The 17500-nt window shown below is 36.5% G+C and overlaps 1 protein-coding gene across 1 annotated transcript in view; it reads right to left on the reverse strand.

Annotated features, from left to right (window-relative positions):
- Window positions 1-17500, reverse strand: part of LOC145268709 (A disintegrin and metalloproteinase with thrombospondin motifs 16-like) — a 720286-nt gene that overhangs the window by 118699 nt on the left and 584087 nt on the right. Inside the window, exons 9-10 of the mRNA XM_080124247.1 lie at window positions 12211-12348; window positions 10992-11145 (exon numbers count right to left, since the gene is read on the reverse strand). Coding sequence (XP_079980373.1) covers window positions 10992-11145; window positions 12211-12348 — 292 coding nt within the window. The remainder of the gene's footprint in view (window positions 1-10991; window positions 11146-12210; window positions 12349-17500) is intronic.

Below are 17500 nucleotides of genomic sequence, written 5' to 3' on the forward strand. Positions count from 1 at the left end.
CTTCGTTGTTTCAATGAAATAGATAGTGAGCATGCACAGACAATGTGTGTAGTTAAGTCTATGAGATACAAACGTTTATTCAACGTCATTTCTTTCGAAATAAACACTGTTAAGAACGGCTTTCGGAATTGCGTTGAGTTAACTACACATATCGTCTGCTCACTGCAGCGTGCGCGTGCGCATGCTTAATATACCATTTCATTGAAACGACAAAGATGGCGGCCAAATAAAACTACTAGAAATTACATGACAAAATACAGTTATTTGTATCTCGAAAACTTTTTGCCTGCGCTAATTTCTCCTGCGATATTTGTTTTCAGCATACCCGAAAAAAAACTATAAAAGTCGTAATTTTTAAAAAAGAAATTCTTGAGGCGTTTTCAATTAACATAACGGTGAACATTGACCGAATGTTTTTTTGGAGGAACCAGTCGAGTATGCTCCATTGTTCCATAGAAATAACGATAGACTATCAATGTCTTTTCTGTGCAAAACCTAGCCGGTCCCGAGGAGTGCTGGCGGAATTGGGGGCGGTCGCTTATAGTGTACCTATTTACTATGCCTTCCCACGGGACAGAGTTAGACACCAGGGCCGTTTTTTAACGTGGAGAAAATGTACAAAAATAAAAAAATTGTCTCAGTCGTGAAGAATTTCTCCTCCACTGACAGAGAACAAGAAATGGAAGTGCAGCATCTGAAGAACAGATAGGTATTTATTTGCTCCCCCACCGAGCAAATTAGGCACAAGGCCGATTTTTAAAGTGAAGGGGAAATGGGGACCAACTCCCCGGGGAGTAGGGGAGCTGGATAGTGACAATTGGTATGAAGGGTTGCCCCTACATTGACCAAGCTCTTATATGTGGGGGAGACCCCACATATGGTCTTTGCTTGCAGTATCTGCCGGAACAGATACTACACTTTGATCTTGTTTACATATTTTATTGAGAAAGAAAAAATTGAACATAAAAAACGTACAAAAAATTCAATTCAACAAAATTACCAAAAGGCCAAGTAATTCAGATCACCATTCTTATAGTGTAGCTCAATATGGCGAGACACACGATCTATCTGTCTATCTATCTGTCTGTCTGTCTGTCTGTCTGCCCCCCCTCTCACATTCGTACGAAGTTTTTTGTTCTTTCTTTTTTTAAATAAACGAAAAAACAAGTTTCGGCATTGTTTTGTATCAAGGGACGAAGGGGTAGCTTGGCTCACTACAATCACGACGGTAAGATCAACACACGTGGGCTTAGCACAACGAAACACAGGTGCACAACGGTTTATATACTCGACGGTAAGGCGTAACGCAACACCTTTAATGTTATTTGTATCTAATTTAAATGTTTAAACAAACAAGGTAGGCAATTAATGAACGATTTATTTATTTACATTTTACAAATGATTGGCACAAGGCCAAAGGAGTGTGTATATGAGGGTAGAGTTAAGACCTTTATTATTATAAAAAGAGATGCGTCCCAAAAGTAATACCTCCTATTTTTTGTTTGTCCCGCCCGAATAAATCGGAGTAGATTGCAAATTGCATCGTTATGATGACTGAACTTATGCATTCATTACTTAAAAGTTTCATATCTCTGTTGCAAATATTGGCGGTATGAGACGCTAAGAAAGCAAGCCCTGTCATGGACGTGCGTCAGAAGCAAAGATGCGTCATTGAATTCTTCCACGCAGAAAGAATTGAACCGATCGACATTCACCGGCATCTGTTGAACGTTTACGATGCTGGCGCAGTTGATGTCAGCACAGTTAGGAGATGGGTTCGTCAATTTCGGAATGGCGACAGAGATGTGAATGACAAAGCGCGCATTCGAAGTTTACGACCGAGGCATCTAAAGAGGCTAGCAAAAAGTGCATTAGGAATGTGGTGACTATGTAAATAAATAAATAAATAAATAAATAAATCTATAAATATAAAAGCGAAAATGTTTGTATGTGTGTTCGCTTTTTCTGTATGTCTACAAAAGGCTTTTTTTCAGAGAAGCGGTCGGTCGCCTAACAACTTTTTAAAACTTTTTATATCACATGTAAATCGTAATATCTCAGAGTTGTCAACTGAGCTCGTCTGTCTATTTAATTTGCTCGACTTCGGGAAGATAAATATTCAACATTTTTCGCTCGCCGCATGTGGGTTAGTCTTTTTCCTATAACATCTTGGGAAAATAAAAATAAAGAAAAGCGTTCCCGCAGTAAATGAAATACTATTCCGCAGTCAACGACCTCATTAAGTCATTAAAACGTGCACCTGCCAAATCCAAGTAATTAAATAAATTCAAACGTGTTCCGTTAGCATATTGCGGTGTCCCAATGGTTAAAACCGTCGCCCTCTTTTTTTTTTTTTCACACTTTAATTTCCAACTTTGCCTCAACGGTTCGGGTTCGATCCTCATACTTACCTACCAAAACATTTTTTTTATTTTACCCCCCCCGGAGTTTTCACACACACCTCCAAACACCCGGGCAACGCCGAGTACCCCTCGCTAGTAAATAAATAAATCAATCAATAACTAAAGAAATAACTAACTAACTAAATAAATCAATAACTAACTAACTAACTAACTAACTAAATAAATAAATAATGTCCGCCTATGTCACGGTAGCATACATTGAGTGAGTTTATAACAGTATTTTGTACTATTTTTTTTATTTAAACTCATTTTCCCAAACTTACCGGGTTCAACAGCAAGCATGCCGCCATTTTTCTTTTTCAAATATGCATGATTTTCGAACCGATTACACGTTTTAAAGCGAGTAAAACCACTAAAAACATTTCCAGATAGGTAGAAGAATAACCTATCTTGCCTTTGGTAACATTTATTTGTTATATATTTGTTTTTTTGACAACTTTTTCGAATCTATGTGTATAGTAACACAAACCCTAAATCGCTCCAGACAAGGTATGAAACCACTTGATGTAAAGGGCTAAAAATATAGTGTTTGAAGATCAAAAACTTGTTAACGATAAGTGTTAGATGGCATAGATTTCAACCGAGAAAACAGCAATTACTCCCTCCTTGTCAGAAACATCGCTCATGGAATGTGAGTTACGAGGCTGCTGAAAAACAAACCCAAGATTCACTTTTTACTCCCCTTAAATTATAACGTGGGTCGAGTCAGTAAGAAACACTTGAGAATTGTTATATATTTGTTTTTTAACCACTTTTTCGAATCTATGTGTACAGTAATACAAACCCCTTGTTTGCCATTATCATAGGCAAAATATGAGCGACTTGTTGTTAAATATTCATCCTTTTAAGAATCACCAGTTACCAAATTAGTCAAGAGGCATTTAAATTAGGTCATAAATAGTCAGGTTTATCTTATTTCTATCGTTTGTTTATTTATTTATAAAACGAAATTAATCTTATGTCTATTAAATACATATAGTTTGATATAAATTAGGTTTTAATTGTAATAAATATTAATTAAAAAAATTTATTTTTAGAGGATTATTTTTTTTGGGGGGGGGGGTGGCATTTAGAGCGATTTTAAAATGTATTTATGTAATAATCATCCAAGAATTTGTTACTAGTAGAGAGATTATTGGCTGCTTTCCTATCACAAGAAGATGTGACACACTGGGTCGGAAGGTGGGTGAGTTAAGCCAGCGCTCCTAAAGGAGGAGCACTTTGGCCTATTAAAAATGCGTAGACAGTCCCGTTGGCATTTTATGGTAGGGGCGCATCAGGCATCAAGTAATCAACTTACTCCCGCCGAATATCGTGCAAAAGCCATTTCAATAATGGTCTAGACTCTGATGGCTTTCGTGCTGAAGTAAAAACCTTGGAAATGAAGAGAGAGAGAGAGAGAGAGAGAGAGAGAGCGAGAGAGAGAGAGATAGCGAAAGAGTGAGGAGAGGTAGATAGATAGAGATAAATAGATAGTGAGAGAAAGGGTAAAGAATAAAGATAAATAGAGAGAGAGAGAGAGAGAGAGAGAGAGAGGATATATATATATGAATATATATATATATATATATATATATATATATATATATATATATATATATCCTCTCTCTCTATTTATCTTTATTTAAATAGAGGGATAGAGAGAGGATATATATATATATATATATATATATATATGCTCTCTCTCTATTTATCTTTATTTTGACCCTTTATGTCTCTATCTATCTATTTACCTCTCCTCACTCTTTCGCTACTTCTCTCTCTCTCTCTCTTTATATATATATATATATATATATATATATATATATAGAGAGAGAGAGAGAGAGAGAGAAAGAGAGAGATAGATAGAGAGGATATTTGCATATATATAAAGAGAGAGGGGGTATAAATATGTAGGTAGGTAGGTAGATATAGACAGACAGACAGACAGACAGATGGGAGTATATATAGATATATATATAGAGAGAAAGAGAGTCAGAGAGAGAGAGAGAGAGTGAGAGAGAAAGAGAGAGAAAGAAAGACATGTTATACACATATTTTTTTACTGTTATATTTTATTGCCCGTACCATCCGGGCAACGTTGAATAACCATGCGGGTAAGAAAATCATTATACAAGGGAAAAGTTATACCAAATTTACTAAATTGGACAAATGCAAACTTGCAAATATAGAATAACTACAAGATCCTTGAAACTGAAATAAGCAAAAATAAATAAATACAAAATAAATAAACAAATGAAATAAACAGACAAGTAAAACAAAATCAGAAGAGGAAAAAAAAATACGAAAATAGAACTGGGAAACATGCCAACGAATTAAAGCTAGGCGTAATTACAGGGCGTCATATTCGTATGCACACATGCGCATTTACGATGAGACTATATTGACATCTTATCAACGATCTTGTTTCTGATAGGAAACGCTGGCAAATATTCACAAATGTGTGCGCAAAGTCATCTAGATACGGACTGTTTCGTTATATCACGGCTCTTCTGTTTGGCTAGACAAGCAAGTACTTTACGCTGAGATCGAACGTTGTCCGTTGTCCCCATTTGCTTGCCTTTCTCGCAAACGCAAAATGAGACAAAAGTGGTACTCTGGGGTGGAAGAGAATTAAAATTGTCTCAGTGTAGGAAGAACCCTCTTTCACTAAATGAGGTCAAAAAGATGAAGTGTAGTATTAGAACAGATACTACACTTTGTTTCTATTCAAAATCTGGTATTATCGGGGCGTTTTGTATATTACGGCGCCAGAACGAATATGCCGTATACTGGAGGGGAGGTAGGAGTATAACGGCACCAGAACGAATATATAATTTTCGGTACGTACACAATAGTCTTACGTTCTATTTATTATTGACGGGATTATTCCGTTTAGAAACTATGCACAGATTTATGCATAGCTTATGCAACGGGGATAAAGTTTCGTTTAATAAAAAAGCCAACTGCATCTCCGTTACATTATTGGGATTTTTTTTTATAATACACGTGTGTGTTTTTTTTTTACATTCGAAAACATCGACTTCAGCTCCGTAGTATTATCGGGGCGTTCTGTATATTATTGCGACAGAATAAATATGTTGTATACTGGGGGGAGGGGGAGTATAACGGCGCTAGAACGCATATATAATATTCGTTCTGTATAACATGGAGGGGTGTATATATAATAGGTGTGTAAAAACTTGTGTATCGTCTAGTGCTATAAAATTTGCGACAACAGATCAAAATATTTTGTTTGGTCTCCTATTTCCTTTGTGACAGTTCTCTCTGAAAACTTAATATGTTAATTTTGTTATAATAGCTAAGACTTTATACGACTAACGAAGAGTATAGAGGAGTTAAATGAATTTTAGTTTCTTTGAAGACTGACTTCCTGTCTCTTTCCTTTCACACATGGATTTGGTTTCTTTTAATTTTGACTTTATTTCTCTTATTGGAGTTTAGGAAAAAAAGTTTTTCTGTCTTCTCTCCTCACACACACACATACACCCTAACACACACACCCGTGTTTAGGTGAGGAGGGGCAAGTTACAAATATAATAATAATTTTAGTTTTAGCTTTTTTTGCCATTGGGTCACTCATATGCCTGATTTTTACGTAAACATTCCTTAGTTTGAAAAGACACTTGAAGAAGGTCGGAGGTTATATTGGCTGATACGTATGTTAGAATAACACCCAAGATGAGAACAGTCCTGGATATGACCTTAAACTATATCCGATGGTGAGGGTCCCAGCTTGCGCGCTTTGGGGAGTGTGGAGCCACCCTTTAATTGACATTGCTCCCAGGTCCACTCTGACCCGGAGTGGTAGTACTTGTTAGGGTCCCAACTATGGGTTAAATAGAAAATGGCTTGAAAAAAAAAATTCTATTAAATTTTTCTTCAAAATCACTGGATTCAGCATTAAATAATCTGAAAAGGGTTGATATGTCGTAAACCAAAAACAACCCAACCCAACCCAAGATGAGAACAATAGTCCAAATTATCCAAATAATGTAAGTTTTGGAAACTGGGGGTGGGGGCTATATATTACGGAGCTAGAAAAACATGCAATATTCGTTCTGTATGACATGAAGGTGTGTTTATTATGTACGTGTGTATAAACTCGTGCATCGTCTAATCCTATAAAACTTACGAAGTATGGATCCAACTTATGCAACTGTAATAAAAATATAAAAGGAAAAATTTGGAGATTGGAAAAGGTAAAAAGAAAATAATCAAGTAAAAAGTCTGCCTCACTGAGAACATGCTGCCTATATATATATATATATATATATATATATATATATATATATATATATATATATATATATATATATATATATCCAAAGTAGATAAAAAGCGCATTTATCCAAGGGAAGTAACTATTTGACCAAAATACTTGTCTCCCTTGAAAAGACAAGTTTAAAAAAAATTGTATTATTTTGGTTCTACATCCAAAAAGTTGGCGAGATGGGTCAGAGGTAAGGGGCTTTAGCTCATTATCGTGGGGTCCCGATTTCGAATCTCGCTATATTCAGCCACTCTGATGAGTCGTAGACAATGAAACACGTGTCAGTGGATAATTACATTTTGAAAATAATACATATACCGCTCCCCATGTGAGGGTACCGGATTGGTTAAAAGGGAAAATATTCCCAGCTCGCATTTAGGTAAAAATGCGCCTTCGTAAATAATTGAATTAATTCAAAACATATCGCTAAAACCAAACCAAACATTATATATATATATATATATATATATATATATATATATATATATATATATATATATATCCAAAGCAGATAAAAAGCGCATTTATCCAAAAATGGGAAAGAACTTAATTATAAGAAAATAAAATTTAAAAAAATCGGCACATAAGGAAAAAACAAAGTTTATTATCCGACAAGGAATACTAAATTAAGAATCAAGAAATCCTTAATCCCTGGAATTTCAAAGAATGCCTACTTCTCACCAGGGGAAAGATAATAACACAATATAATGATGAAATATAATAGGTTTGTAAAAACTTGTGTATCGTCTAGTGCTATAAAATTTGCGACAACAGATCAAATAAATAAATAAATATATATATATATATATATATATATATATATATATATATATATATATATATGTTGTAGACCCGTGGTAGGGCTTACAAATGATGAAAGAAACCACAAATAGTGTAAAGTGTATAAAATATAATATGCATTCATCGTAAAGAATACAGGAGCCACTAAAGTGGTATGAGAGAAACGTGTTCGTATCATACGGTTAAACATGGTAGTAATGTCTCCATTTAGTCTCCGAAACCAGTGGGTATTCATAGGACTGATTGATTCATACCCCACAACAATATATATATATATATATATATATATATATATATATATATATATATATATATATATATATATATATATATATATATAGAGAGAGAGAGAGAGAGAGAGAGAGAGAGGGAGATTTTGTTATTGTTGTTATTTTTCAAGCGATACATACGGTTAATATTGGCTCCGCCTCGGAGCTCATTTTTATATTTACTTAGAAAGTCGCCCTTTTTAATTTTGGACGTATATAACATTTTTATTTATTTATTATTTTTTTTTATTTATTTATTATTATTTTTATTATTTTTTAAAACAGTAATATATATATATATATATCGCTTCTGATCAAAAAGTGAGACCACTTGAAAATCTTTAAAAAGAAATCTTTTTTCAAAGGATAGATTTTAGACTCATCCCACTTAAGGTTACCAATAATATGAAGGGCGTTCAATAAGTAATACTCATGACCCACTTTAAGTTGTCTGATCTAGTTGAAATTTTGCACGTGCATATGCAAATACATACGAAATGATGTAAGCGGTAAGGAAAAATAAAGACTTTAAAAGGGAGATCACGTCAGGGACGAAAATTACGTTCGAGATCACGTGAGATGTGTGGAGAACGTTCGAGATTACGTTAGAAGCGTGGATGACACTCGAAAAGATGATCATATGAGGGATGTCACAGAATGATGAAATAAATAATATCGTTGAAGAAGAAGAAGAAGAAGAAGAAGAAGAACAACAACAGCAACAACAACAACAACGACGACGACGACGACACAAAAAAAGCGAGCTGAAGTTCTTTTTCTATTCTTTGTCTCTTCTTTGCGATTAAGTCTACAACGTGCTGGTTCCCAGATATTGTAACACGGTTATTTATATCTCTATGCGTTATATAGCAAATTACAGCTCCGAACTAATTGTGGTTTTTGAGTCAGTTTTGAAATGGACGTTGTTGAGTATTGATCCGTGTTTTTGTATCTAAAAGAACGCACGCCACAGAAGACTTTTGAAATGAAAAAAAAAAAAAATGGTAATGATGCCTCATCATATGACCTTGTAAAACGCCGACATTGTAAATTCAAAAATGGCCGAAAATTTCTGGAAACACCTCCTAGACATGATCGCCCTATGTTCTGCTATTAATGAGGCATCTGTTAGTCAAGCTGAGGCTGCCGTTTTGAAAGATCGACGTGCGACTATTTGCCAAATAGCCCTAGAGGTCAAGATTAGTACACGGTCCGTGGAAACTATTATTCATAACTATTTACATGTGTGTAAGGTGCCTGCCGTATGGATTTCATATTGCTGAATCCTTTTCCAGAAGTCTGCAATTGTTTCCAGAATGTTTTCCAGAAGTTAATACACGTCGTGAGCTCGAGGATAAATTTTGAGATGCAGAAAAAAAATGAGTAAAAGTTCTTCAAAAGACTCATTACACAGGATAAAACTGGGATCTATCACTATGATCCGGAGATCAAATCCCAGTCAATGCAGTGGAAACACTGAGACTCATTACCCCCAAAGACAATAAGGACATGCACAGTCTTCTGGGACCAGGGTAGAGTAGTGATGATAGATTTCCTGGCAAAGGATACTGCAATCATAGAAAATTAATAGAAGCTATCAAAATCAAGAAACCTATAACAACGCTCCAATCTACAACGTGCATGTCGCCAGATCAGAAGCACGAGTGTATGGCTATGAAACCCTCTCTCATCTTCTACTCTTCTGATCTTGCACTCTCTGACTTTCATCGCTTCCCAGACACGAAGTCGTATTTGAAAGAAAAGCGTTTCCCAGATGACCTCAAGACTGTAGTGGAATAGAGCCGTAAATGGATGGTAACATTTAATGCTAGTAAGACAAAGTTGCTCTCCTTTAACAATTACAAGATGTCTCTTCAACCGCCTATATACGTGACAAATAGCACCCAACATGAGAATTCTTTCTTCCAACTCTTAGGCCTAACGTTAGCGAGCAATATAAACTATAACAAGTACACTGAGGACATTGCGAAAGTTGCTACAAAAACGGTAGATCTCCTCTATCGAGCTAGAAGACTACTCACACCTGAGGGTATCCCGTACCTCTACAAGGCAACCATTCGTCAATGCATGGAGTATTGTTGCCACATCTGGGCTGGTGCATCTACCACTAGGCTCTCCCTCTGGGATAGGGCCCCAAAAAGTTTTCATTCTAATAGGCCCCGCTTTGTCAACTAAGCTTCAACCCCTGTCCCATCGCCACAATGTTGCATCTCTTTGCCTATTTTACAAATATTTTAATGGAACACAGATGAACTCGTTGCACTTGTGTCCCCCTCGACGTACATATCCCCGACAAAGCTGCTTAACAATAAAATGTCACCCCCTTCACTGTTGCGGTCCCTAAATGCCAGAAAGCTTTCTATTCTAATAGTTTTTTTCCATCGAACAGTTAGACTCTAGAATTCCGTTCCTGCTACCTGCTTCCCTGGCTGTACTGATATGCAGAAGTTTAAATGTAAAGTAAACCAACATCTTGTTAATCTTGCCTAGGAATGATCCGAAATAGTAGCTCCTTACGTCAAAGTGGTGCTATGCCTTGTTAGGGGTGCACGTGAGTAAGAAAAAAAAGAAAAGAAAAGAAGATAATGCAGCTTCGATCTTCAGTTGGAGAGACCAACAAGGTGTTCTAAAAAAAAAACAAAAAAAAAAAACAAAACAAACAAACAAACAAACAAACAAACATTTCCAGAGCTACATTAAACGATGAGAGAAATGTATAACTGAGTGGTCTTATGTAGAGAAAGACGAATATCTGTGTCAAATTTTGTTGCTCTATTGTTATGAGAAGTGGGACAGGGACATTATTTATTGAACATCCCCTCATAATCCTACAGGGTTTAGTGTGAGGCTCATTCAGCATCCCACCGTCCACTGATAAGAAAATCATCAAAGTATCCGTGCATATCAACGAACGACGATAAAAGAAAGACTGTTGGCCATTCCCAACTGAAACTTGGAGGGCAAGACAGATATTGACTGAATTACCAAATTGGATTTAAAAAAAAAATCAATTTTATTAACGATTCTATGGGTTGCACTTCTGAGGGATTGTTACCTTTACATCTCCTGGTGCTATCCCCGTCCTCCAACCGCTTCTTGCCTCACTCGCCTTTAATTGTCACCTGTTACACCTTGTTCGGTAGTGATCATCTCTCAATATGGTTGTTCATAAGGAAGATCGTGTTATTTGTCATGGATACTTACTTTTCCAAAATCGTAAATACAAAACCGTGACTTTTTGCCAAACTGCCACTTGCACTGGACGTCAGCATCGTATAACTCTCCCGGAAGTTTTGTGGGGAAATTAATTTCAGTCACAAATTGAGGGATATCATCCAAGCAGGCTGATTGTTGGGTACTACAATAGAGAAAAAAAAAAGAAAGAATTGGAGATTAGAAAGGGGAGAGGGTCACCATTTTAACGAGTCATGGTTAGTGTTAACAAAGTAATGTCGCGTAATCATTCAGGTCTGTAAGAAGTTAAGGATTTTGAAACCGACTGCGCATGCGCGTCTTCAACATGGCGTTATCCTCCACGCATCACGGCTTTTGTTTTATTTTTTTTAATTTATCATTTGTTGCTGGTTTGTGGAGCTGAAACAAAGAGCAGGTTTACAGTAAAGGTTTTACCATTCATAGACACAACCCCCCCCCAAACTCCTTAGTTTTCTCAGAAAAACAAAAAACAACAAAAAAAAAAAAACTTCTATTTTAGGAGAGGTAAGAGAAATTTCAATACGTGGGTGAAATATACAATGGTGTCCACAAAGTCTTTAGGCAATTTTATAAATTCATTGAAATATAATATAAGTGTATTAGAAGGTTTATAGCAATGTGGGTTACCGGTGTGAGAAGTGGTGGGGAAACTGAACAAAAATAGCCAAACAAGTGCAAATATTGTAGACTAGTGAACTAGTGTTAACAAAGTAATTTCTCGCAATCATTCAGGTCTGTAATAATTTAATGATTTTGAACCCGACTGCGCATGCGCGTCTCCAACATTGTCTTCCACACATCACGGCTTTTTATTTATTTATTAAAAAAAATTATTTACTTTTAAAATCACGACTCTATAATGATATATACGAAATCTGGACAAATTAAAATATCATATTTAAGCGTATTTTACGCCCAGGCAAAGCCACCCCTTTCCCGCTAGTTATATAATAAATAATTCTTCGTATAAGCCAGTGTAAGGGAGCTTATATCGAGGAGATCTTATTTGGGATGTGAATATTATGTTATTTATAATATTTAATTAGGGTTTACTTGTAGCAAATTTATCTTAATGTCAGATTGTCCTGACAAAGCCCTGTACAGAGTGACCTTAGACGCTCAAGGATATTGTCCAGTAACCGTTCAAGTTCTCTCTTTTTTTTTTTTTTTTTTAAATATATGTGTGTGAATACGGACGTGTTCTTACTTGAGAAATTGCATCATGTAAGACTTGCTGCAGACGGACCATTCGAAGATGCCGTCTTTTGCAACCAGTTGAGGTGACATGATCTTGCCGACATGTTGCGTGCAGAAGTTGCTTTCGCCATCATGTAACATGCCGAAACTGCAAAGAAAACAAACAAAAAAAGATATAAATAACATAACAATGTAGATGACTTGCAAGACAGCTCAAATAAGAGTGGGACAATAATATCGTGGGGTCTGCGTTCGCGCCGAATATCCATAAAATGAAAATATCACACAAATTCTTACAAGGATTTTGGAAATCGACCTCCATAACCTGATCTCTATTATTATTATTATTATTATTATTATTATTATTATTATTATTATTATTATTATTATTATTATTATTATTATATAAAAGCCACTTTGTGTGTGTGAGTTCCATCCTCACAGGTTCCGAAACGATTGAGCCTATCATTTGCAAATTTCACACAAAGCTAATTTATAAGTCTGGCAGTGTTCTTAGATATGTTTTGCACAGAAATTCATCCGATAAGTATCGAAAATTGAAAAAATTCGATATTAAAAATAGCCTTTCTCTTTTATAAATAATAAAAAAAAGAAGAATTTTTACAGGGGAATATTTTACATTATACCGGCAAAGGGAGATAATAAAATTTCAGCAAATCATTTCTTCTAAAAACAAAAAAAAAAAAAAACAGATTTATTATCATCTGGGGATATAGCTTAGTGGTAAAGCATTTGACTACAGATCGAATGATCCCGTGTTCAAGTCCGAGTGTACCTCACCATTTTATTTTAATTTTTTCTTATTAATGAATTCAATTTACGATAAAAGAAGTGGTACCATCTCAAATGGTCGCAAATCATTTCTCCTTTTGCATAAGCGTATTGCACGACCGGGCAATGCCGGGTTGACAGTTAGTATATTCGAAAACAACATTAACCAAAGCACCTAGATATATTTAACTAGCAGGGAGACTCGATATTGCCGGGATTTCAAGTCTTATAAAATTTTTTGCAGTTAATAAAAAACAAAAAAATTACGTGTGGAGTTTGAACCTACAGACCACATCATGCAAAAAAAAAAAACAACAAACAAACAAACAAACAAAAAACAAAAAAAACACGTTATCAACTTACTCACAGTAGAATTTTTACGGCCCGTTGTTTTATCATTGTTGCTAAGCGACGACATGGAAAAATGACTTTTCCGATGATAGATAAATTAAAATAACGGTTTTGATTATCGATTATTAGTAATTATCTGGGGTATTCTGAGACAAAACTTAAGATCACTCCCAGACTTATACACTAAAGTTCTGTAAATTTAAAAGAAAATCTGTTCAGACATTTCAGAGTCTATAAGGAACGAACTCACACACAGAGACAAAGTTGCATTTATATAATTGTAGATCTATGGTCCCGCCCCCGTAAAACATTCACAGCAAAAACTCTGGCTGCAACCTTTTTTTTTTTTTAACTCATCTTCATCCCTAACTATGTATATCGCCACTTGAACGGACCATGCCTAGGAAAGATTAACAAGATGTTGGTTTACATTACATTTAAACTTTGCATATCAGTACAGCCAGGGAAGCAGGCAGCAGGAAGAGAATTCCAAAGTCTAGCTGTTCGAGGGAAGGAGCAATTAGAGTAGAAATCTTTCTGGTATTTAGAGACGTCAACAGTGAAGGGGTGCGATTTTGTTGCTAAGCGGGTTTGTCGGGGATGTGTACATCAAGGGTCACGCAAGTGCAATGAGGTCATCAGAGATACAACATTGCAGCGATGGGACAGGGGTTGGAGCCTAGTTAACAAAGCGGGGCCTACCTAAAACTAAACGTAACGTATCGAAGTTTCTTTCCTAGTACGACCCGTCTGGGATCTCTACAGTGAATAAGAAGATTTTGCCAGGCTTTCTTCTGCAACGAGTCTTATATTTCCTGTATATCTTCAAGTCCAACGTTAACAAATTCCTAATGAACCGTCCCCTTAAGTAAACACTTCATCAAATCTCCACACTAATGTACTGTACTTGCAATAACCCTTATCCCTAGGTGACTTCTGGGCCTTGATAAGTGGTGACCACCATGTAAAAAAAATATATATATTTGGAAATAGATTCCCATAATCAGGTATATTCTGAAACTCTGGCATGGGAGCTTTCCTCGGACCTATACCATTATTGTGCACACTTATTCTCTGTTGACTGGGGTGTATATACAGTTCTAGGAGGTCAATTCCCCCAAATGTTGCCTTCTCGCCGTTTGAGAAGGTGTTAGTTTAATGCTAATCACCTAAGGCATTCATACCGAGGAATAACGATGAAGCTCTTTTCCTAGCTTCACAATTGAATACATACCTACTCTTACAAGGGGTATCCGTTGTCTCTTGTGAGTGAATGGAGGCCACAAATTTCCATTCTATGAATGTCCAGAGTTAATGCAGTCCCCACTTTAAAAGTAATTGCTAAAACGCTGGCGCCAGTTAGAAAGGTAGTTTTTTTTTTTATGTCTGTTAACACAGTTGAGCGCGAACGCAGAACTCGCGTAAAAAGTAATTGATTAAACGCTGGTACCAGTTAAAAAGGTAGTTTTTTTTTGGGTGTTAATACCCACAATTGAGCGCGAACGCAGACTCCGCATAATAGTGATTGCTAAAACGCTGATGTCAGTTAGAAAGGTAGTCTTTTTTAGGAGTTAGTATCCAGAATTGAGCGCGAACACAGACCCCACGTAAAAAGCAGTTACTAAAGCGCTGTGCCAGTTAGAAAGTGTGTTAATAGCCATGAATTGAGCGCGAACGCAGACCCCACGTAAAAGTTAGTTTCTAAAACACTGGTGTCGGTACAAAGTGTAATTGTTTTGGTGTTCATATCCTCCGTAAGGCCAGCATTCTCGGCATGAGAACATTTGATATTCGTCAAAACAACAAGCAACCCCAGTGAGTATTTCAATAATTATAAATTTTTTAGAATCCTGGTGCGTGTCGAGGTCATCCTTTGCAATGGGTGCCGACATAAAGTATAACCGTTTCCGAAATTAACTACTCAAATTACAAGAAACTCGGACAATCTGAGTGCATTCCGATAAAACAAACAAGTTTTTTTTTTTTTTTTAATTTATTTAATTAAAAAAAAAACTTACTACACTTACAAAAGTTCACAATTTTTCAAATTCGGGCACCATGAGAATCGCATTTAGGAGACGTTATATGTATGTATGTATGTATGTATGTATGTATGTATTTCAGGTCATGTCATGTGCTACTGGTACCATGTAACCCAGTACTACCTGCCTCATGGTCGGGTCACTGGCGACTAAACTGGTTCCCCCACCAGACTTGTTTGGTGAAGAGGGCGGCTAGTCTCCCTGAAGGATTAAAAACAAGACCTTCCAAAGGGCGAATGAACTCTTTTTCTGGGTCAACGGCCAACTAACATCGTGTATATTTGTGTATGTGTGTGTGTGTGTGTGTGTATTAGGGTGGAGAGGGCTCCCGTAAGCCGTGGTGAAGGCAGCCTTTCTAGGAGAAGCAAATCTCTGATTTAAAAAAACATAAAGCGGAAGACCATTACCCGCATTAAGCTGGTCTGCAGTTTAATTTGTTGCTGGCTATCTTGCTCTTGCTTGTTGCTGGATCTCAACATTTTGAACCGCGAGAGAGACTTAGATGTCGTACAAAGCTAAGACTCTGTAACATCATATTTGTATAGATACTCCCTCAGGCATTTGGGCTCATGGATTTTAAATGTCTGAGGGAGTGGCACTCGTCTGACAAGACATTGCAATCATCATGATGTATGTATGTATGTGATGAGATGAATAGAAATAAGAAATAAAAAGGAACAAACCGAGTTATGTGTTTTTTTTTACACGGTCGTCACCACTTATTAAGGCCCGGAAGCCACTCAGGGATAAGGGTTATTGCAAGTACAGTACGTTAGTGTGGAGATTTGATGAAGTCTTTACTTAAGGGGGCGGTTCATTAGAAATTTGTTTACGTTGGACTTTAAGACATCCAAGTTGTAGTCAGGTGGGAAGCAGGCAGACGGAACAGAGTTCCACAGGCGTGCAGTTCTAAGAAAGAAGCTTTGTTCATGGAATCCACGTTTTGATTTAGGAACAGATAAAGAGTGGGGGAAATCTTTCACAGTGGATTCAGCTAGACGGGTGTTTTTCGTGAAAGATTGGCGAGTGTTCATCAACGTTTCGAAAACGTTGATGAACACATAACTCGGTTTGTTCCTTTTTATTTCTCTATGTGCGCGCACAAACAAACAAACACACACACACACACACACACACACACATATATATATATAAAAGTGAAAGTGTCTGTGTGTGTGTGTCTGTGTACATTTCCCTACGCAATAACTCTGTCAATTTTAAGCCTACAGATACGAAATTTGATATACAGGGTACTGAGATTTGGGAAAATCGATCTGATTGGTTTCCGGACAGAAATTTGGCGATTAAGGGAGTCAAAGTTCAACGATTTGACCTTTGAGAACTCTACCAAACTCCTCCTACAATTTTGGGTTTAAACACTTGAGATTTTAGATATAGGTTCCTTGGACATGGATCTAACTTAATAACTTTATTTGAGCCCTAAACAATAAATTTTAAGGGGTCATAATAGGGGTCAAAGTTAAAAAAATTGACCGTTTTTTTATTTTGCTCAGCATACACCTCAAAACACCCGGGCAACGCCGGGCTGAAATGCTAGTATATATACATACATATATATATATATATATATATATATATATATATATATATATATATATATATATATATATATATATATAATGGACAGTCAACTATTCCCCCACTATCAAACGATCATGAGGTTGCTTGCACGGCAACTGACAAGGCTAATCTGCTTGCCAGTCGGTTGGCCTCAAACTCCACACTGAACTCGGTACACTACTCACTCCCTGATTTTCCTCTGCGAACAGACGCCTCACTAGACGATTTGAAAATCACCCCTTCTCAGGTACATGCTATTATAAAAAACCTAGACACCTCAAAAGCGTGTGGACCAGATCTCATCCCGGCTGTGCTATTAAAAAAATGCTCTGCCGAGGTTGCTCCAGTTCTGTCCAAACTTTACAATAAATGCCTTAATGAATCTTGTTTTCCCGACTGCTGGAAAACCGCCTCTGTGGTACCAGTCTTCAAGAATTCTGGTGAAAGAACTGACCCACTAAATTATCGCTCCATTAGCCTCCTCCCGCTTTTCGCCAAAATATTTGAGTCCTTAGTTAATCAAGCCCTAGTCCA

Source organism: Euprymna scolopes, chromosome 44, assembly GCF_053919585.1.
Source record: "Euprymna scolopes isolate OS-2025 chromosome 44, ASM5391958v1, whole genome shotgun sequence".
In the NCBI taxonomy this organism is placed as follows: Eukaryota; Metazoa; Mollusca; class Cephalopoda; order Sepiida; family Sepiolidae; genus Euprymna; species Euprymna scolopes.